We start from the raw sequence: 22,755 nt of genomic DNA on the forward strand, positions 1-22,755 counted from the left end.
AAAAAGAATAAAAGGAAGAATTTAGACCAGACGCTAGTGAAGTTTTGAGTATACAAAGATGATACTCAATAAATAATTATTTCAAATTCATTCTTTTCTTATCATAGTTGTAGGATTCTTTAGCTTTGGAAGAAATGGAGACTATATATATATAATGTTATATATATCGTAGCATTATGCTCTTTGTAGTTGTACGTGTTTAATGTAACGAAAATTTTATAAGGACTTACTTTTTTTTTTTTAAAGATTTTATTTTTTTTCCTTTTTCTCCCCAAAGCCCCCCGGTACATAGTTGTGTATTCTTCGTTGTGGGTTCTTCTAGTTGTGGCATGTGGGACGCTGCCTCAGCGTGGACTTATGAGCAGTGCCATGTCCGCACCCAGGATTCGAACTAACGAAACACTGGGCTGCCTGCAGCGGAGCGCGCGAACTTAACCACTCGGCCATGGGGCCAGCCCCGTATAAGGACTTACTTTTTAATATAATTCCTCAATTTCAAGAACTTAACAATAGTATATGCAAATGTATGACTACTGCCCCAAGCTTACTAAATTCTAAAAGACAATAGAAGCCTATCTTTGGATAGTTCATAATATAGTATCCACCTTAAAGGTTATAGTAATTCAAATAATTCCAGTAAATCCAATGTCAATAAAATGCGATAAAATGACTTTAGGTTTAGAAGAAAGCTGAATTTGCCTTTTACCACATTGGGAATAAAATAACATGAGGCAGAATTCTGGGAATAAGGCGGTGACAGTGGCATAGTTTCACACCTTTTCCAAATCTTTCCATAAAAACATACAGAACAAGAACAGCAAAATTAAAAACCCAAAGTCAATATGTACATTACTATGTAACAAGGTACACAACCCCATGAATCCAAAAATACAAGTTAATATGGATAAACTACCAACAACTGTAAGACCTACTATATGGTATTGGAAGAGAAAGCAGAGAAAAACAACAAAGCACCTGCCAGATTTGCAAAGAGAAGAATCCCAAAACTATCAACAGCTATTCACTGCTGTTGTGAGGCAGGCCATTTTGATAATAGTAATTGAAACTAGGAAGAGTTTTATATACTTAAAGGTGACAGTAAGGGGTTTGTGGCTGGAACACCTGAGCCGTAGGAACTTTCAAAGCTGACACCAGGACAAAGCCCTATACTATGGAGAAAGTTCTGGGAACAGATTTCAAATAGAGTAGAATAGAAGTGACAGATACACAGGAAAGAGAAAGTTTAGATAAAAGCTGAGGAGGTAAACAGATCCTGCAGAACTCAGAAAGTATATCTATATCATTTCTTAAAGGCAACAGAAGAGGGAGCTTTAGAATCATGAAGGTAAAAAAGCTCTCCTGATTCATTTCTCCCTTCTAAAACTACTGTCATATAATAATGACCAATAGAAAAGAACCACAGTCAAATCCCATACAAAGTTTTCATAAGAAAAAAAGGTGTAAGGTAAAAAAATAACATCTCTACAAAAATAAAAGCATGGTAGAAAAACATGCTCACAAAACACTATAATATCCCCAAATTAGCTATGAAAGAACATAAATCAGAATTAGAAACATGATAAAATTAAGGAAAGAATCAGAAATAAAGAAAATATCCAAAACTTGAAATCATACAAAAAGGATGGCTGAATTCCCTTTCAATGGATATCTCCTTTTCTAGGGTCACATACCTTTTGTATGATTCACTATTTGTTACTGATTAGGTCTTTTTTACAACTCCATGAGGGTAGATGTTATCTGTGCAGAAAACTGAAAGCAATGCAAATACATTTCATAGGCAGAGATGTAGATGAGGATATTAATTTGTTTTGCATCTAATTTAGCAATCTTATTCCACATTCTTTCAGTGATTAGACTACTTCAGTGTTTCCTATAGTTCTTTTAACAACTTTACCATTCTGTTGGTCTACTCATCACGTTAATTAAATCTTTGACAGGTCTTCACTCTTTAAAGAAAAAAAAAGCAGACAGAGCAACCAGCATAGCCAAACAGAAAATACAGTCTACAGCAAAACGAAGAGACAACATTTCCTCCAAAACCTTTTGTTTGTCAGATAGTGACAAACCAGACAGCTATGAGACCCACATGGTGTCAGTAATTGTTCATGACGAAGCAGAGGGAAGGCAACTGGGCTTCTCTGATGGCCCTGAGAATAAGGGCACCGCCCCCCCAGTGGCATACCTAACTTGAGAAGGACTGCGAGGATTAAATTCTTAGGATGAGGGCAAGAACACTGCTAAGCAATAAGGTTTGTTGGTGCTAAAGCCGTCTGGGCCAGATAAACTCTCTAAACTAACACTGCTCTGAGAAAAACTGTCAGGAGTAGGATCCAAATTGAGCAGAATAGGGCAATAGAAGTAAAGATAAGAAAAAGTCTAGCTAGAAAGGGATCAGAAAAGAAAGATCTCAGAAAGCATGAGGCCGTATTTTTTTTTTTTGCAGTAACATTGGTTTATAAAATTATATAACTTTCAGGTGTACATCATAATTCTATTTCGAATTCTGTGTAGATTACATCACATTCACCACCCAAGACTAATTACTACCCAAGAGGCCATTATTTTTTAAAATGACTTTGTGAAAGCAACAGAAGAGGAAGCGCTAGAGTCATGAAGCTGCAGACAGGCTGTCTTAGCCCACTCCTCTCACCTGAGACAGGAAAACCTATAGCACTTACAAAAGGAGCAACAAAAAGAATGGTGAATCCCATTTACAACTGTTATAAGAAAACAGAAAATGTGTAGAATAATGTCTCCATAGCATAATATTAATTAAGAAAATTATAGAAGCTATGTAAGAACATAAAATTCAGAAATTAGGTGAGTGGAGAAAGGAAGATTTGAAATGAGGTGACAGAACCACAGAAAGAATTAAAAATAAAAGAAAAATTATTTCAAAATGAAAAAAAATGACTAATGCATTAAGAGGAAAAGAAGACAAAAAGGAAGATGAGTTTAAAAATAAAAAAGACAGATAAAAAAATGATCTGAGAGAAAGTGATAAATATTAAAGATAAACAGAGAAGATCCAACCTAAGTATCAACGGCAAGGAGGGGAGACAAAACAACAGAATAGCCAAAACACCAACAACTATTGTTCAAGAAAAAATGTTCCTAAAATAAAAGATGACTCAAAACTATGTATTTATTATAATTTTTCAACAGTGGCGCTTTTATGCCAGAACACAATGGAGTAAAATATTTAATATAGTCAAGGAAAGAAAATGGAAGCCATGGATTTCGTATCCATCCAAACTAATCTTCAAGTATAAAGGTTGCAATTAAACTGATATGAACATTCAATAACTCAGAGAATATTGTTCCCATGAACACTTCCTCTGAATTTACACAACTCTAGAGAAGGGGTCAGCAAACTTTTTCTGTAAAAGGTCAAATAGTAAATATTTTAGTCTTTGCAGGTCATATGGTCTCTGTCATAACTACTCAACTTCTGCCACACTGTAGTATTTATAAAAGCAGCCATAAACACTATGGGAGGGTCAGATATGGCTTGTGGGCCACAGTTTGATCCCTGTGCTAGAGAATGAAAAAAAAATTGCTGGGAAAAAAAATATTAAATCTTAAAAATTGAAAATATAAACAAGTGAGTTGGCATAATTACTCATAGAAAAGAACTAGTTCAACAATTTAAAAACATAGTAATTTGCACGTCCTTACTATAACCCTTATGTAAAAACAAAACAAAAATCCTAAAAAATAAATCATAAAATGTTTTTGGTAATAGTATCATTTGTAGTAATTTGTAGTAATGTAGACTGTTGTCTTTGAACCTTGGGTAAATCAAGTGAGTAATGATGTCAATGTCCTCGAGAACCCAGATTTTTGGTGTGGTTGAAAGAGATCCAGATAGTAAGATTGAAGAGATTAAGTAAAAAAATCCTTTAGGCTTGAATTCGAAATAATTTATTGTATCTTTAAAAAAACTATATATATTTCCTAGCTCTGTCCATTAAAAAGGCCTAGAAACAGTGATCAATCCAGTAGCCATAATGCCCAGATTTTAGCCTCTACCATTTCCTAAGGAAACCAGGGCTTTTGAGAAATGACTGATTCCATGTGGGGAGCAGGAAAAAAAAAGTGCAAGTGGGCCTGGAATAAGTTGTCATCCTGGAAGAAAAGGTGGCTATTAAGCCTGCAGATATGAGGTGAGAGTCATGTCAAAAGGACACAGAAAATCAACAAGTTGTATACCTTAAACTTACTCTATCTTATATGTCAATTATATCTTTGTAAAGCTAGGGGGAAAAAAAGACATAAGAGCCATCCTGAAATAGCATCCACTAGCCAGAGATAGGATAATTTGAGCACAGTAAGAGTAATAACTGAAATGGATCAAAACACAACAAATGTGTTCATATCCATGAGTTTATCATAATGTTAAAAAACGAAAAATATCATTAGTTACTTTTAGAAAATTTTAATGAAGAAAACTTATTATTCTTGAAAACTGATAAAGGAAAGGAATCAAGCACTTGACCTGCCTTCATTATAAATCAGTACCTCGGAGTAACCAAATGGTTGACGACGGGAATTTTCTCTTTATAGAAGAAGTATTCCAGTTAATAAACAGAGGACTGATAAAGGTACAATATCACCATTATGCAACTTCCAATGAATAAATGGATGTAGGCAATGATAATTAATTTTGAGAAATCATAAAAAGACATTATATACCTCCTGCAGGAAGTACATAGCCCCAAACAACCTCTAGATCTAGCTACCAATTTATCAGAAATACAGAGAATAGAGGAACATAGAAAATGATACCATGGGGATACAATCATGAATAGTCAGGCTGTGTAAAGATCTACAGGAAAAAAGACGTGGTTTATTCAACAACAAAAAACTTGCAAGGAAAAAAGAGCTAGAGAGGAAACTCATAGATTAAAAGATACTTCAGAGATATAATCAATCACAATGTTTGCATCTTGTATGAGTTCCAATTCAAACAGACAAAACGCACAAAAACAAAGATAAAAAAACATATAAGACAATCAAGAAAAGTGTAAACATTAAATCTGATGACATAGATGAAATGATATAATGTCTAGGATTTGCTCAAAATAATCCAGGGGAGGGTAGGTGAATGGATAGATGAAGTGAGACTTATCTGATCATATACTGATAATTGCTGAAACTGGGGTGAAGAAAAGGAGGATTATCTTTAAGTAGATTTGACCATGGATTGTATTGTGGCAAACTATAAATATTGCCTTATTTCTGAATATGATTTGATTTGAAGCATACCTAACAATACTCAGGGTTGCTATTTCATATTTCATCCTTTCTTTGAATACAACATTTTTAAAATGTAACTAAAATTGTTTTTCAAAAAGTCTAACACTTAAAATATGATTCTTCTATAAAGACATTATGTACACACACACACATACAACCTGGCTTGCTGGATTTGCCAAAATGCTGATGGGCACATCATATAAAAATTAATTTTTAGAAAATACCTTGTCTTTAAAAAGAAGCAGCAGCTGCCATCATTAAACACAATGTCAAACATTTTTTAAAATCTCCCTTAAAAACTGTATAACTTTTTCATGACAATTTAAAAAAGATTCCTGAAAACCAAGATAGTTCTCTAAAATCTGCCAACTGACAAAAATGGAATAAGTAATTCCAAAGATACCAGGTTTTTGGACTTAATTATAATTTTACATAAAAGGATATATAATTATTTTTACGTGTGCATTGAGTTTTAGTTTATCATAGATCACACATTGGAATCCATGGGCCATAGTTGATTTGTAGACGAGCTGTTTGGCTTGCACGGTTTTTTAGAAAAAATTTGATCTGACATTTAAAATTCAGGAGATTTTATGTAAAATTCCAGATTTCCACAGTCCTACACACAGCAATGGGCTATAGCACAGTAGCAGCTGCCTTTTACGGGAGGGGCTTGGTTCTTTCCTTTTCCCCACAGTCCCCATCCTACCTCCCTTCTTTGCACATATTATTAGGCTTGGTCTCCTTAGGCATTTCAGTTTGTAATCACTAGTTATAGCCTAACAATGTTTTGAGGGAGGTTTTCTCCTCATTCTTAAAGTAGTAGAACAGAAAAGAGGATATCTATAAGAGCCAATACTATTCAGTTTTGCACTAAAAAAATTAGCATTCATTATTTGTATAGTACAGAAATAAAAATGCTATCTGCATATTTTTAAATGACTTCCTTCGACAGAGTTAAAAGTAAGGCTTACCTTCAGATCAAGGCTGCTAAGGCTTATGACATCATCATCTTTCTCTCTTCGTTTTCTTTTCTATAAGAAAAAAGATTTCATTCTTATATAGAAGGAATGCATGTTACTCCATTAAACAAAGACTCCACACAACTAGAAAAATCACTTTAAAGAAGCGAAGCCTTTGGCTGTATTCATAAGAAAATTATTTTTATGAGGGATGCTCATAAATTATCCCTAGCATATATATTATCTAAATAGTACCTGCTGACTAAATCATCTCTTGTTGTGAAGTGATTCCACCTTACTAAAAAATTAATTATGTAAGTTTTTTAGAAGAGAACTCTTATGTAAGTCAAGGGCTGTCTGTAGCTGTTAGAGAAAAATTAAAAATATTCATACATAAAGGCAACAAGTTTATTTTTAGAAAAGCAACACATAATTTACCCTATGGCAGAGAGGGGTCCTCACTAGATAAAAAATATCCTTCTCTCAGGGTCCAATGTAATTAAGATTTGTTGCTTAAAGCAGGATTTATCAGCTGGAAGATGAACACACACCTCCCTGGAGTACCTTCCAGTAATGGCGCATCACCTTCATTTAGCCCTAGTGGCGCCAACAGTGGCAAAACTGTGTAAATAGCTTTAATTTCTGGTCCTTAATCAATACTGAAGAATCCTTAAGTGACACTTCATTCTCCCACATCTCAAAATAACTTTTCAGATTACTTGTGATGCAGTCTAGTTCTTGTGAACTCTCAAAATAGACTAGCCAGGGCTCCTTTCCAGGATCTGGCCCCACACCCCAAAGAGAAACTGGTGGGAATAGAATAAAAGTTAAGCAGCATAGGGACAACAGACAAAAGGAAAGATAAAGTCCAGAAAGAAGTGGGGAAAATATATGGAGCCTGAATGTCTCAAAAGCAAGCTACCGTGAAAACAACAAAAGAGGGGGCTCTGTGAAGTTAGAAGAGGTATCTGAACCAAGCCTCTTTGGAAACGTTCAGGAAAACTAAATTCATATAAAAATGAACAGAAAACTTTCCAAGTCAAATCCTACACAAAATAACTCTAAGAAAAAAGAGAATAAGGGGCAGAACAAAATCGCTACAGGGAATGAAGTCATCTCAGAAGGAAATGCTCAAAGAAGCAGAGCAAAACTAAAACATACTATTTCAAATTTAGCTAAAAGACATTAAGAAAATAATACAAGACATGAAAGAACAATATAAATCAGAATTGGAAAAAACTAAAAAATGAGGTGATGGAACTCAAGAAATCTTTATTGATCCTAAGGTCCTATCTAGAAGATGCAGAAAATATGAATAATATGATCCTAATTTTGAAAAGGAAACTAAGCAAAACTCCTGCATATGTGTATCTTATCTGTGAGGCTGTGTGTGTATTTATAAATAATTATACAAGCAAAATGTAGAGGGATACATACAACAGTGTTGTTGACATGCGTTAGAGTGGAGGTTGGGGGATAAAAGGACTTACATGGGGTGAAAACTGCCAAGCAAAAAGAAGACTGTACTGAGGGAAAAAGGCATGTATATGATCATTCTCAGGCATTTATATAAAATCGTATATGTGCGGGCATATGCATAAAGAAATTTAACAGATTTTAAAACATTCTACTATTTTTTTCTTTTAAATATTTTAGAGTTTTGCTTTTCACATTTATCTATTCAATCCATCTAGTATTTATTTTTGTATGTATGTGGTATGAGGTAACACAGCCAATTGCTCCCATCCCTGACAACATTTGTTGAGAGCACCAGTTCTTCACAATGCCTGTGATACAGTAAGTTCATACATATGTGGGTCAGTTTCTGAGTTCTTTATTTTATTCCATTTGTCTATTTATCTATAGCTGTACGCATATTATGCTGTGTAATTACTGTGCGTTTTGATAAGTCATCTTAGCCAATACAGTAAGCCACATGCTTCCCGACTTGTACACTACTTTTCCTGTTCTGGGTCTTCTACTTTTACACATGAATCATAGAAGAAGAGCTATTAAAACTTAACGGGAGTTCTATCAAAACTGCACTGAATTTATGAATTAATTTGGAGAGAACTGACATTTTTAACTATTGAGTCTTTCCTTGCACGAATATGGTATATTTCTCCATTTAATTAGGTGTCTTATGTTCTTTATTAATGCTTTCCAATTTTTCCCATAAACGTCTCACAGATCTTTTCATAGATTTATTCAGTTTTTAAAATTGTTTTTATTTCAATAAAAGCATCTTTAATAATTACATTTAATTGTTTATTGCTAGTATACATACATTCTGTTGATTTCTTTTTATAACTTTCATAGCCAGCAAACTTGCGTGAACTCTTATTACTTCTAATAGCTATTACAATTCTCTCAGGTATTCTATGTAGACAATCATGTCTCTAAGTAATTAAGTCATTCTGTCTCTTCCTTTCTAATCTATATACCACTTGTTTTCCTGTCTTACTGTGTTGACTAGGAACACTATAGTACAATGCTGAAACACTTGGTGACAGTGGGCTTTTTTCTAAATTTAAAGGGAATGTTTCTAACATGTTATCATTATATATGTTGTTTGCAGTAGGTCTCGGGCTAAAGAAGTTCTAGTCTATTCCTGGTTTGCCAAGAATTTTATAATGACTGGGTACTGATTTTATTTTTTTCCACTCTTACCTTTCCTTCTACTTTCTTTGGTTTACTCTATTGCTTTTTCTATCCTCTTGAGTTAGATGCGTAAGTTTTGTTCTTTTCCTTTCTTAAACTATGTATTTAAAAGCTATAAATCTCCCCCTTAGTACTCCTTAATTAAGGCCTTCCAAAAGTTTTAATACATGAACCATGAGGTATTTCTTTTGTACGGGAGACCTCTACAAAAGAGCTTTCTCAAGTGGGATGCACCAATCCCAGAGGATACAAAAGATACCTTCTCTGGAGTGCAGAAGGAAAATGTTAGAACTTTTATTTTTATGTACTTTTTAATCCTTAAAAATAAGCTTTACTAATATTTAATATACAGCTGATGAGCTCACCATTACGCACATTATAAGGTTAAAGACAATGGTAATCTAATCAGATCCAATGGGAAGTCAGCCCCAAACTGTGAAATTATCATGATTATTTGAAATACAGATTTACATCCACTATCATTAACCTCAGTATAACTGAGTTTTGTGCTTTGAGATATTAGCTAATAACAGTGGTACATGCATAAAAATTATAAATAAATATATCAGGAGTACATGATCAAAATATTTTTGCTCAGGCCTGCCCTGTGGCCGAGTGGTTGTTTGCACACTCCGCTCTGGCAGCCCAGGGTTTCACCTGGGCATGGACAAGGCACCACTCATCAGGCCATGTTGAGGCGGGGTCCCACATGCCACAACTAGAAGGGCCCACAACTAAAATATACAACTATGTACTGGGGGGAATTGGGGAAAAAAAGAAAAATATATATATTTTTGTTGATAGGCTTGGAAAAATCAATTTTGGTGACACTTCCCTACCCAAGTTCCTCTGTTTAAGTTTAGGCTTGTCAACTAGTAAGGGAAAGGGACCAAGATGAAAAAGGCTTCAAAGGGAAATGCAGAATTGCATTAAAATTAGGAGACTCTTGCTATGAAGGCTTTATTGACCAATTAACACATGCAATAAATAAAGAAGACAGAAATCTTAAACAGAAGTCCTCAACAGAAATATACATTAAATACAAAAGAACAGAATACAAATTAAATAAGTTTTGTTAAACCCATCAGCACATCAATACATGCACACAAACTTGGCAAACTAGAAACAGAATCATTTTTGCTATTTCCCTCAAATAAGAAAAACATTAAGAATCATGCTCTATTGTGCATACTTTATTTATATGAGTTTTATAAGGTAATAAGTTTTTAATCTTTTTTTTTTTAATTTGAGGAAGATCAGCTCTGAGCTAACTACTGCCAATCCTCCTCTTTTTGCTGAGGAAGACTGGCCCTGAGCTAACAACCGTGCCCATCTTCCTCCACTTTATATGTGGGGCGCCTGCCACAGCACAGCTTGCCAAGTGGTGCCACGTCCTCACCCAGGATCCAAACCTCGAACCCCGGGCTTCCAAGAAGCAGAATGTTCAAACTTAACTGCTGCACCACGGGGCCGGCCCCAGGTAATGAGTTTTTAATTACAAAAAGAATCAATTTTCTGGTGTCACTTTGCACAAAGTTAGAGGCTTCTGTAAAGTTTCATTCTAAAAATAATGAAATAGTCCCTCTACACTAGGATGATTAATAATAGAAAATAATTCATTCGTTAAATAGTTATCTGCAATCATTTTAATATTTTTCAATCAGAAAAAAAGCTGTTAAAGTATGTACATAAAATTAACTTCATGTTTCATAATATATTCTGAATTTTAACACTGGTAGGAATATGAGAAAGGATTGCATAGAGTTAAAGATGAATAGATCTGATACTTTTCAAAACATGTTTTATATTTAATTAAAATAAAAACTTCTTTCAGCTTGTTAGCAGAAAAGAAAATAATTAAATTAAGCTGCCAAAGATAGCAATAGAAATTCTGTACCTCAAGATTTTCAGAGAAGTACAGAGAACTGAGCTGTATACCAGACTGAAAGACAACCCAGGAAGTAACTATATCTAATGTCTTGAAATAAAAAACTCAAATATCTACTCACCAAAGTGAAGTCCCAATGGGGGCCAGGTGTTAAAAATGTGAAGGAGCTACCTCTCCGAAGGGAATATCTGTTAAGAGAAAATTCAAACATTAAACAAATTGAGAGTAACTTCAGTAAAATAAAGCACTAGACAGATTAAAAGCTACCTTTTTCAGTTTCAAAACTGTTTAAAGTAGCTTTATTTAAGTGCAGAACTAAGGAGAGGGTATGGAAAACAAAAAATCAGGGTATTTAGGTTCTGGTCACTTTCAGAATCTTTACAAAAGTTAAAGGGCCTTTATAAAATTAGTGAAAAGAGTTAGAAGATTAAAAAAAAAATAATTCATCAACCCAAGCCGAGTTTATTTTAGAAACATACATGATTCAATAATATGAAAGGTATTTATTTAATACATTGTTCTAATAGCTTAAATAAAAAACAGCAAATGATGAAAAAAATTATTTGATAAAACTCAACATTCATGCCTAATATTTTAAAAACAAGAATAAAAGGAGGGCCCAGCCCAGTACATAGTGGTTAAGTTTGCAAACTCCAGGGTTCGCAGGTTCAGATTGCCAGTGCAGACCCAGCACCACTCGGTGAGCCACACTGTGGCGGCATCCCACATAAAATAGAGGAAGATTGGAACAGATGTTAGCTCAGTGACAATCTTCTTCAAGCAAAAAGAGGAAGATTGGCAACAGATGTTAGCTCAGGGCCAATATTCTTCAAAATAAAAGAATAAAAGGATACTCAACGTAAAAAGCAAAACCTAAAAGCATTTAATTTGCATTTCATGTTTACATATCTTCCATGTACTGATTTTTTAAAAAAATTATGACTTAAACCAAATAAAAAGCTTTAAATAACTACATATGAGACAAAGGTCTCAAGTAAGATTAAATTTGACAAGGATTTTGTTCTTTACTATCGACAGATTTTTCTTCTGTGTCACCTTTCCATTCAATGTAAAGAAATAAAGGAAGAGAATTCTTGTGACAAAAATCTATCTTCACCTTTATAAAACACAAACTCTATGTTTATAAAACAAGTAGAAAATCACAAAACAAAGCTAGCACAGGAAATAAAGACAGCTTATAAACTATACTTATTGTTAATTGCTTCAGATGTAAATAAATAGGTTTTTCCCCCTTGTGGAAATAAATGAAGACCAACCAAACAAAAAAAAGCAAAGGCCATTTGTTCAGAGCTTGCTATAGCAAAGGGAGTCAGCCACCATCACTTGTGTTTAGGCAAACTCAAAGGCAGGCTGAGGAGTGGGAAAGCTTTAGAGGGGAAAAAACGGTGTGCCCTGACTGGAGGATGTTGGCAAAGAGGAAGCTGCAGGCAGAACTAGGAGCAGGGCATCCTATGTGATTGATTAGGGTGCATATTTGGCTTTTTGTGGTTGGTTCTAAGTTGGAATAAAGGACAAAAATTAGGGAAGCTGGCAGTTGTTCAAGTCCTGGCCATTTTGGGCTGACTGTTACAGAAGTTGTTTAGTTTCCTGGATTGTAAGGCCATCATCCATTTGTATATCTGTCTCTCACTCTGACTGTCCAAGTATGATCTTCTTTTCATTCTAAGTTACAGAAACACCACAGATAGCTGCTATTCCTACAAAAATTTACAAGCTTCAATCAAACAGAAGGGTTTCTGTAGTTTTCTAAGCTATTTAAATATAAAGCAGAAGTCTGTTTGTATTTTGACAAGGAACACAAGGGAAAATGGCTACAAGGAGAAAGAGGGGATGAAACCAACTTCATGGAAGAATTAATTCTTAAGTAATTCTAAAGCTGAATGAAAGAGAAATAGCAATTAGCAAAGTGTGCAAGAGCCAGGAAGGCTCTCTGGGCAAAGGGAATAGCACATGTTAAGGGGTTGTGAAATGAATTACATTCAGGAAACTGCAAGTAGTTCCTTATGTTTGAGTACCAAAATAAATAAGGAAGGGCTAGATCATGATAAAAGGCCTTCTGCACAACCTTTAAAGAGTATGGACTTGATCTTGAATATGTATGGCAGCTATCAGCTATTGAATTCTGTCACGAGGATGGATTGGAAGAAGGTAAGACTGGTTAGGAAGACTAGTTAGGAGGCAGCTCCAGTTTTGCTTACAATAGACAGATGGTAACCGGCTGAGGCAATAGCAGCAAGGTTAGAGATTAGAAAGAGGGCTCAGGGCCCGGCCCCATGGCTGAGTGGTTAAGTTCGTACCCTCCGCTCCGGCGACCCAGGGTGTCGCTGGTTGGGATCCTGAGCGTGGACATGGCACCGCTCGTCAAGTGATACTGAGGCAGTGTCCCACATAGCACAACCAGAGGCACTCACAACTAGAATACACAACTATGTTCTGGGGGGCTTTGGGGAGAAAAAGAGGAAAAAAAAAAAAAAAGATTGGCAACAGTTGTTAGCTCAGGTGTCAATCTTTAAAAAAAAAAAGACGGAGACTTAATGACAAAATTGGTAGATTTTTCCTTTTCCTCCCTATGCCTGTTCAGTTACCACCAAGGTTCCTGGCCTAGTGAAGTATGATGTCACTAATAGTAATTAGAAACAGAGAAAGATCTTTAGGTATTTAAAGCAAACATTTCCTAAATAATTATTTGGGAAAGATTAAAACACAGTAAGCCTTTTATTACTCCTAGAGCTCAAATTTTTTTTTGAGAGCCTCTTTAGTGGAACAAGATAACTTAAGGAATTGATTTTTCTTGCCACTGCAGAAAAGTCAAGCAACAATAAAGAAAACAGTATGATTTCTTGATAGAACACTAGGACAAAAAGACATCTGAAATAAATCATAATTCATATGACTAAACAATACATATATATATAATAAACAAATGCTTAAAGATTATAGGGAAAACGGACCTTCAGACCATGAGTCCATAGACCACACTCTTTAAAAACACTGCTCTAGGTAAGTGCTATCATATACTACATGATTAAAAAGAGCCATCAGTGGGGACTGGGTAGAGAAGCAGCAATTATAATTTCTCAGAAGATTATTTTTAATCTAATATAAAAATTCATTGCAAAGTAGGAATCACAGTGGCATTTAAAGTAGTCAATAAACACTTCCTTTCAGGTATAAGACAAGTGTTAAGGAGAACACAAAACCAAAGCTATTCATTTCTTTATTCCCTGGAATCGACCATACTGACACTCAGAATGAACTTGATGTCTGAAAGCTAGACAGAAAAATAGCTCTCAGGAATTTTAAATAGGGCAACAAATTGAAAAAGTATTTCCAATTGGATGGCAAGATTCTTTCCAGCACGAGCTGAAATCAGCTTTACACTAATGCTATTTTTTCCCATTTCAATAACAAGTACCTATTTATTTTGATTACTCATGGAAAAAAGGAACCCAAAAAACAAACTGTGCCCAGAACACATGTGAGACAGTGCCAACTTTCAAAAATCTTGGAAAGACATACAGTCATTTTTCACAGAGGTCTGACTCAAAATGGAATAGCTATTTTAAATCCTTGTGGGAAAAAATTTTTGATTTCACAAAACATTAAGATTATAAGTGGCCTTACTAGAAGGTACCCAGTATAATCTATTTAAAGGGGGTTTAAAGGCTAAAATAAGTGACGGTCCTTCATTTTTTCAAGAATTTTTGTCCAATCCCCTTTTCTCATATACCCAAATAATTATAACATTTAAGGCATAAAATAAACTAATACCTGAAGGAACTAGCTTGGTATATTAAATTACATTTCCTATCAACTCCATTGTGATTATTCCTTGGCCTCCAAAATACTTCCTTTCGTATCATTTGATGCGTTTTCAAACAACGTAAATTATTTTTACACTAAACTAGTTTTAGTCTAAACAAAGCATAATTACAATGGTAAAGTTGATGTTCAAAAACCTAATCCTTCTGTTGATTCATTCTTTAACTAAATTATATTTGCAGCGATTATGATTTGTGTCACTGCCCTCCTCCATCACAGCAGATAATTAAGAGCTGAACTGGAATTATAAATGGCAGAAAGGTAGCTCAATGAACATTTTCATAAGGTGTACCAGACAATATAAGTGAGATAACTCTTCCAATTCAAAAGGAAAATAAATCACAAAGATATAAAGATACAGGCTTATAATAAGGTAGATATTTAGAGGCTTACAATGAAAAACAACCAAAATGAGTGAGCAAAGTAATATTTTTAAAAAGCAAGTGAAACAGAAAGACTAATGATAGGAATATAGCAGAGGAGGTCATTGACATTAGCAAGAAAGATGACTTGAGGCATAGGGACACCTGAAATATGACAAAGTATAATTTAAAATTGTTTGGAATTCCTCTGGATCTTTTAACAATGACTTCCTGTGTGAAAACAAGAAAAGAATACAATAGCACTGAAAAACTAGCTGCTGGGCTAAGGAAGTTGCTCCCACACATCAGCAGTGCACCTCAAATAAACGCCTCAGCCTAATTACAAACTACTACACGTAACTCACAAATAGCAAAAATTAAAAATGTTAATCTGTAAATGCCAAGGGTACCATGAATGTAGGAAAAATGATGTAAACTATTCTCTGTAGTTAACATTTGTTGATATTTGGAGTGTTGAACTACTCAGATTCCCAATTTCTTTGCAAATTAGGCAAAAAACAATGAATATTATTACAGAAATAATCCATTTATGTACGTCAAATATCTGATGTAGTAGACATCTACTGTTTTGACTGCTCAGTGTCTTTGCTATAATTGCCTCCTCTTCTAGTTCATAAAGATTCTGGAGGAGCTGATAATCAAGTAGACTATTTCCCCTACCATACCGGGGTTTTCTCACTTGTATCTGAGAGTCCCAAATAATAGATACATTTTGAAACATCTCTAGTCTAGAATACAGCTGAACATCTAGAAACCAGCAGATACACACCATTCCAGACAATATCCTACACTAATACTCAGACCAACCTTTAATGCCTTTGTATTATGCAATTCGAATACATGTATCAGGGTGCCTTGCCCACAGCATCAAATTCAGGGGGAAGGATAAAGGGCAAAACAGCAGCAGCAAGTTAACAGTGAGCGAAGAGAAAAATATCCAAAAGCATACATCATTAAAAATGTAGTAGCATAAGCTTACCATATTACCCAGCAATTCTACTCCTATAAATCTACCCAAGAGAAATGAAAACATATGTTCACACAAAGACTTGTGTCTAAATGGTCATAGCAGCATTATCCATAATAGCTCCAAACTGGAAACAATTCAAATCTTCAACAGCTGGTAAATGGCAAACCAAAACATGGAATATTCATTCCATATAATGGAATACTATTCAGCAATAAAAAGGAACAAAATATTGATGCATGCTATAATACGAATGAACTGCAAAAACATGCAGAATCAAAAGATTACATATTGTATGATTCCATTTATATGAGATGTCCAGAAATAGAAATTTATAAAGGTGGAGAGGAGATCAGTGGCTGCCCAGCCCTAGGGGGTGGGAGCGGAGACTGAGGTAATATTTTGGGTGATGAAATGTTCTAAAAGTAGACTGTGGTGATGGTTGTATAACTCTATAAATTTGCTAATAATCATTGAATTGCACATGTACAATGGGTGAATGTTATGATATAAAAATTGTATCTCAATAACACTGTTAAAAAGTGTGGGAGCCAACAGCCTTAGGAGCTGACATGCGCATCCCCTTATTTTTAGCAACTATTAATATAAATGGCAATAACAAAGACAATTCTTGAGTTACCAAGAATGGACTCAATTACTTATGTTTATACGCTCTAATTTAGTTTAAAATACGTTCTGAAAAATATCCCATCTAAAAAGTTAAATTCCCTTAAAGGGAATAGGAATCTTCAGATCTGAGTGTACAACAGCTAGCCTGGCTTAAGACTGTACCTTTAACCCTGGATATCCATTCTACGAATTCATCAATTTTACTGGAAAAAAGAACTTCAAAGAGTATATTATAAAATACTTAAAAAGATCAGTATGTATTTATATTCCCACCATACAGGTAATGTGTAATGTTCTTAAATGTGGCTATGTGAGTGATAGTAATTGTTTCACTGATTAATATTGATATATCTCTTTAGAGACATTAAGTGGAGGAAGCATGGCAAATGGAGATACAGGACAAAATTCTTCGAGTATCTAGCTGTGAGATTTCATCGAGCTTTAAGGGTTTCATATATAAAAGAGACTATACTAGGGGGCTGGCCCCGTGGCCGAGTGGTTAGGTTCGCGTGCTCCGCTGCAGGCGGCCCAGTGTTTTGTTGGTTCGAATCCTGGGCGTGGACATGGCACTGCTCATCAGACCACGCTGAGGCAGCGTCCCACATGCCACAACTAGAAGGACCCACAACGAAGAATATACAACTATGTACCGGGGGGCTTTGGGGAGAAAAAGGAAAAAAATAAAATCTTAAAAAAAAAAAAAAAAAAAAAGGCTATACTAATTTTGAAGGCCTTCTCTTTCAGTCCTAAAATGCATGTCAATGGTTATTTATAATAACAGCAACAAAAAAATTTATTGAATGTTTATTATGTACCAGGCACTACTTATTCTAAGCATTTTAGATGCTTATATGAGTTATATGCATTAATTCATAATCCTCATGGCAACTCCATAAGGTAGGTACTATTATTATTCCCACTTTATAAAAGAAGAAGCTGGGGGCATGCGGCGGGCGGAGGGGGCCCCTTCTTTAACTAACTTGGTCTAAGTCCTGAAGCTGGGTACTTAAGGGTTACTGTAAATACTCAATTAAGAACATGATTACCCTTCAACCTTGTTCCCCACACAGACACAGATGAAAAGAAGTTAATCTTGTTAATTTGCTGTTTTCTTGTTTAACCTGAGGGATGATGCAACTGTCACAAGGATTTATGAGCTTGCTTTGCAGAAGAAAAAGAATGCCTTTAAAGAAGTTACAACCATCAAATAACCAGCCCCCAGTTGCTGCTGACCCCAGAAGTCTCATTGCCCAAGGGCTTATCTGGAATGCAAGAAATACCGATTTCCCCTTCGTTTCGCCGAAACTCCTCCTCCCAAGCCCCTTAGCTCTATAAAGAACCCCTGCTTTCTTCTTTGTTAAGGCGTATTTGAGAGAACCTATCCTCTTGCCTTCTCACTTTGGCCAACTTGAACAAACCTTTCTCCATCTCCAAGCACCAGCGTCTTAGTGTTTGGCTTACTGTGCATCAGGTACACAATTTAAGATTAAGAGGTTTGGTATCAGTCTCAAAGTAGCCAATCAGTAATCAGGATTCACATCCAAGCAGCCTGGCTCCAGCATTGTGCTGTTAACAATTACATTACACCACCTCAACAAGAGCTGGTAATAGAGCTAATTGCTAAATATTCTTTGATAGAAGGTAAGTAAGAGATAACTCTAGTGTTTCCTGCAGAAAGTAAAAATAATGATACCTAAAATTTATGGAGTATATGCTATGTTTAGGTAGTGTTCTAATGCTTTACAAGAATTATCTCACATAATTTTCACAACCTTATGAGATAGATATTACGACATGAGATTTAAAGAGATTAAGTCCTCAGCAGCCAGAGTTTGAACCCAGGAAGTCCGACTGTAAAGACTAAGCTCTTTAAACACTACAGTTTTATTTGGCTGTGAGTCTCAGTCTAAAGGAATGTACATTCCCAGAGAAAATAATTAGGTGAATCAAAGCTCAGGCCATTCAGTGTCCGGAAAACGAGGCCAGAAATGCAGGCCTTCTGAGCTCTGAATCATGTCGTGGGGCCCAGGGCTGTCTATGGACAAGACCCTTGCCTACTACCCAGAACAAAAAGGGAGAAAAGGGGAGAAAAGAGTTAAGAGGCCTATCGTATAACATGAAGCACCTACTTTGAAAGCTTACATCCCACTGGATATCAGATGTTTCTACTCTTTTCTCTCCCTAATATCTTTCCTCTGTCATACCCTTTAGCAGTCAGCGCACATATATTATGGACAAAAACTTTTTTTACCTCAGTGTGAAACAATCCCAAGTATCAACATTTAGCAGAGACCAATCAGCTTCATAATCCTTCTTTTAACTTGGTACAGATTGACAAGAGATTTTCACATATTGATGTATATGGGGTAGCTATTCTGGTTCAAAACTGATTCGGCTTGAACTAAAGAAACCTGACTTATGGCCAATCAAACATACATTGTACATCTGCTTTAACCATTAGAGTAAAGAATGCACTCTCTTCAGATAAGAATGCATACTTCCCCTCCTACAAGCCAGTACTGGTAATGCCCTATGGGTACAGTGTATTAGTACTCTTGAAGATAAGTTCCCTTTCCTGGACATCAGGGTCATGTTGACCTGCTAATTTGCAACTGAATACCTCTTTGAAACTTTGATGAGTATGTATCCTGGGTGTGTTTAATGTATGTTCTTTGTTCTAAAAAGGTATAAAACTGTACTGAAAACCATGCTTCTCTGGAATGCTTTCTTCCTTTGTGGAAACTGCCTTCGTAGGTTATAATCCTTACCCTGAGTCAGGTAAAACTCACCTTATCTCTCTTACCTATAGAACGGTCATTGGTTATTTTGCGTTGACATTTCTTGGCACAGTGTGGCAAGATTTCAGAGAAACCCACTGGAGACCATGTGAAATCTACATTTGATTGGTGCTTGGTTCAGCATGGGCCCATTGAGCACCCTCCCCTCCCTCTAGCTTCACTGCACTCTTTGGGTGCCCTGATGAATTCCTCCTGAAACCCCGACCTCCTTATTAAAGTTGTAGGTCCTGACTTTTACTTGAGCTGTTTCAAGTCTTAACACTAGGTGTCTTAAGCGGGTACTGGTACATATCCTAGGTAAGAGGAACCTAGGGGGAATTTACTAGGTAAGAGGAACTTAAGGAGAATTTCCTAGGCCAGGAGAGCCTAAGGGGAACTTTGGAGTGTATGGGGCAGGCTGACCTTTTAATTTGGCTTTAAACTGGAAAGAACTGTGTCTATATAAAGTCTGAGCAAATTGTTTAATAGCAAAATGAGAGACTGAAAACTCCAACTCTGGAGAGATGGGACACCTGTCACATGCTATTTTAGGATGTGACATTCACAAACAGCACATCTCTCACCTACCACACTGTCCTTAGAAATTGCTCAGACTTTATAGTAAAGTGAAATGAAACTAAAATGAGAAATTGCACTTCTAAAAGCCAACCAGTTCTGGAATAGGCAGCTTCCCTCTGGGAACTGTGGCTGGCTTCATGTACAATATGTACAGAGCCAATACTTGCAAGTGCTTAACAAAATGGAGGTAACTGTAAATGGCTGGATCTTTGGAAGAGGATAGCCCAGGATAATTTAAAATTACAGTGGCCACTTGGGGGCTCTTTTGAGCTCCCAAAACTTGTCTTTTTTGTGTACTAAATTTAAGAGCTGCAGAGTGGAGATTAAATACAATCTTTAATCTCCAAAGAGCCAAGTGCGCCACCTTCTGGCACAAGTGATCAAAAACTAAAGGTTCCAGAACCTGTAAATATTTATAAAGAACAGCAAAATCTTCCCGAGCTTGTTTTGTGTCCTGAGAGCTTAGACGATAATCCTCAGGTTGGGGGCCCCAAAACACAGTCAGACAAACATTGGGTTGCCCTCAACTGCGGTCTGAGATGGTTGGACAGAAATGTGCATTGCACTCCATTTGCAGCTAGAGTTCCACCAAACTGATGCCAGCCTCAGGGAAATGACATTGGCCATTAGAAGGAATGTTCCAATTAGATAAGATCATTTTAAGAAGTGCACTTAAAAGCAACGCCTTTAAGTTTCCGAAATAGCCTTATTGGAAGTTTTGTTGCAAAAAGCTAACAAAAAATTAGGTTATAAGGGGTACCTAAAAGAAGTCTACTACGTCAAAGCTTTACAGATGCGCTCTACCTTAGAAGGAGGGCCCACTATGAACCCCTCCCAGAGTTAACAAGACTGATTTTCTGGGAAAGTGCTACCCTTAAATAGTCAAAGGAAAACCAAAATTAAAAATCAATAGAGTTGTTTAATGCTGCCAAGTATAGTTACTGTTTGTCCTGGTTGAAACCTGACAAGATATTTGAAAGAATTTAGCAATTTATGATCAGAAATTTGGCCAAATTGGAAGCTGATATTCAAAGCCCAGTAGGAACTTTTTAGGCCTTCTTTCCTAAATTAAGATAAAACTAAGTATCTAGAAAGAATGAAGAAAATTAAGGGTAATATAATTGGGTAGACATGTCAGTCCTTTGATAACTAACTAACGTCCACTGTTTATCTCTCTGGGAGCTATTATCTAGACAATCCCAGATTCCCAAGACTGAAAGAAAAAAAAAAGGGGAGGAAAGCAGCTTTGGACATGCAGACTGCTACGAAAGCAGCACTGCCCAAAAATCTCAGGAAAAATTTAAAAATGGAGGCTATAAAATCTTTCTTGCATCTGTGTATTTATGTGTTTGTCTATATATGTATATTATAAATATGTGATATTTTTCTACCACCAAATGGTATTATTAAAGACCAGTTTATAAGAGAGTGCTATCCAATCGGCTTAAATATGTGCTTACATATATTATTTCTAAATCTAATAGAAACTAACCCAAAGATTTTTCAAGTTAACATGATATAAAATAATCCTTGGTAAACAAAAACTTATTTAAGCTTGTTGGTTTGGTTGAAATAAACATGCTTCCACGGTTATCAGCATTGGATATGATACAGACACGTTACCTCTGTTACAAAATTTGCCAGCAGAAATAATAGCTTAGAATGATAGGTGATTTTCTCTAATGTCTCATGAAGTTTTTCTAGGCAATCTAAACATAATAATTGGAAACAAACTAAATGGATGTAAGTAAGAGGAAAGTTTTTGGGTAAACTTTCTAAGAATAATGATTCTTATGGTATATGTATTTAAAATAACTTCAAGATCTTTTGATAAATCTTAAGAGTTTTGTTAAAGGAAGTTAAATGATAGAAATTTATTGAGTATCTAGGTCATTTCCACATAAGACAAAATTTAGACATTAATTACTAAACATAGGTTTATCTACCTTTGCCTTATTATAGAGAAACTAGAAAAATGCTTGGGTTTATTAATAAATATGCTTTGTGCCACACTGAGAAATTTTCTATGAAGACGCACATGTTTCTAGACAGTATTTGTGGGTCTACCAATCCACAGGGTGATAATGTAAAATATAGGGAAAATGTCTTTGTATACAAGAAAAGTAAATGTATGTTCCCAGTAAAGCAGACAAGTATAAGGAATGGAGATATTTCTGTTCTAGAGTACTAAGAAGGAGGGCAGGCATGGGACAAATTCTGGACGTGAAAAGAAAGTTATAGAAAGATTGTGGAAGAGGAACCCTGAGGAAGGAATTCTGTGCATGATCAAGTTGGCTAAGACTAAAATGAATTTAAGTTTTAATATCAAAAGCAAGCTGATACAAAAATCAGAACTTGGTTTTTCTTTCCTTTAAAAGGATAATTTTCTTGGACTTTAAGTCTGCTCTTGATAAAGAGATGATGAAGTATCTTTTGAGTAGTCTACCAGAAGGGTAGGGATTTTATCTTTTATCAAAATAAGTTTCCTGTATTGTCTTTATCAGGTCTTTAATCATAGGAGCTAAGGTTTTCTTTACAGCTATTTAATTTTCTGCATTTGCCTGAAAATCTTTAATAGTCATCACGGTTAAACAGATAACTAAGCACTTTTTCACAGTGACTTAGGATCTTGTTTAAGGGTTTAAGACCTTTTGAGGGGCTGGCCCTGTGGCCGAGTGGTTAAATTTGCACACTCTGCTTTGGATCCTGGGCGCAGACCTACATACTGCTCATCAAGCCATGCTGTGGTGACATCCCACACCTACTGCTAAAGCTGTTGCCCTTC

General features: G+C 35.6%; 1 protein-coding gene across 1 annotated transcript in view; it reads right to left on the reverse strand.

Moving 5' to 3' along the window:
* NET1 (neuroepithelial cell transforming 1) overlaps positions 1–22,755 on the reverse strand; it is a 61,832-nt gene that overhangs the window by 28,727 nt on the left and 10,350 nt on the right. Inside the window, exons 2-3 of the mRNA XM_014845117.3 lie at positions 10,913–10,979; positions 6,255–6,314 (exon numbers count right to left, since the gene is read on the reverse strand). Of these exons, the coding sequence (XP_014700603.1) occupies positions 6,255–6,314; positions 10,913–10,979 (127 nt within the window). The remainder of the gene's footprint in view (positions 1–6,254; positions 6,315–10,912; positions 10,980–22,755) is intronic.

Source organism: Equus asinus, chromosome 29 (genome assembly GCF_041296235.1).
Source record: "Equus asinus isolate D_3611 breed Donkey chromosome 29, EquAss-T2T_v2, whole genome shotgun sequence".
In the NCBI taxonomy this organism is placed as follows: domain Eukaryota; kingdom Metazoa; phylum Chordata; class Mammalia; order Perissodactyla; family Equidae; genus Equus; species Equus asinus.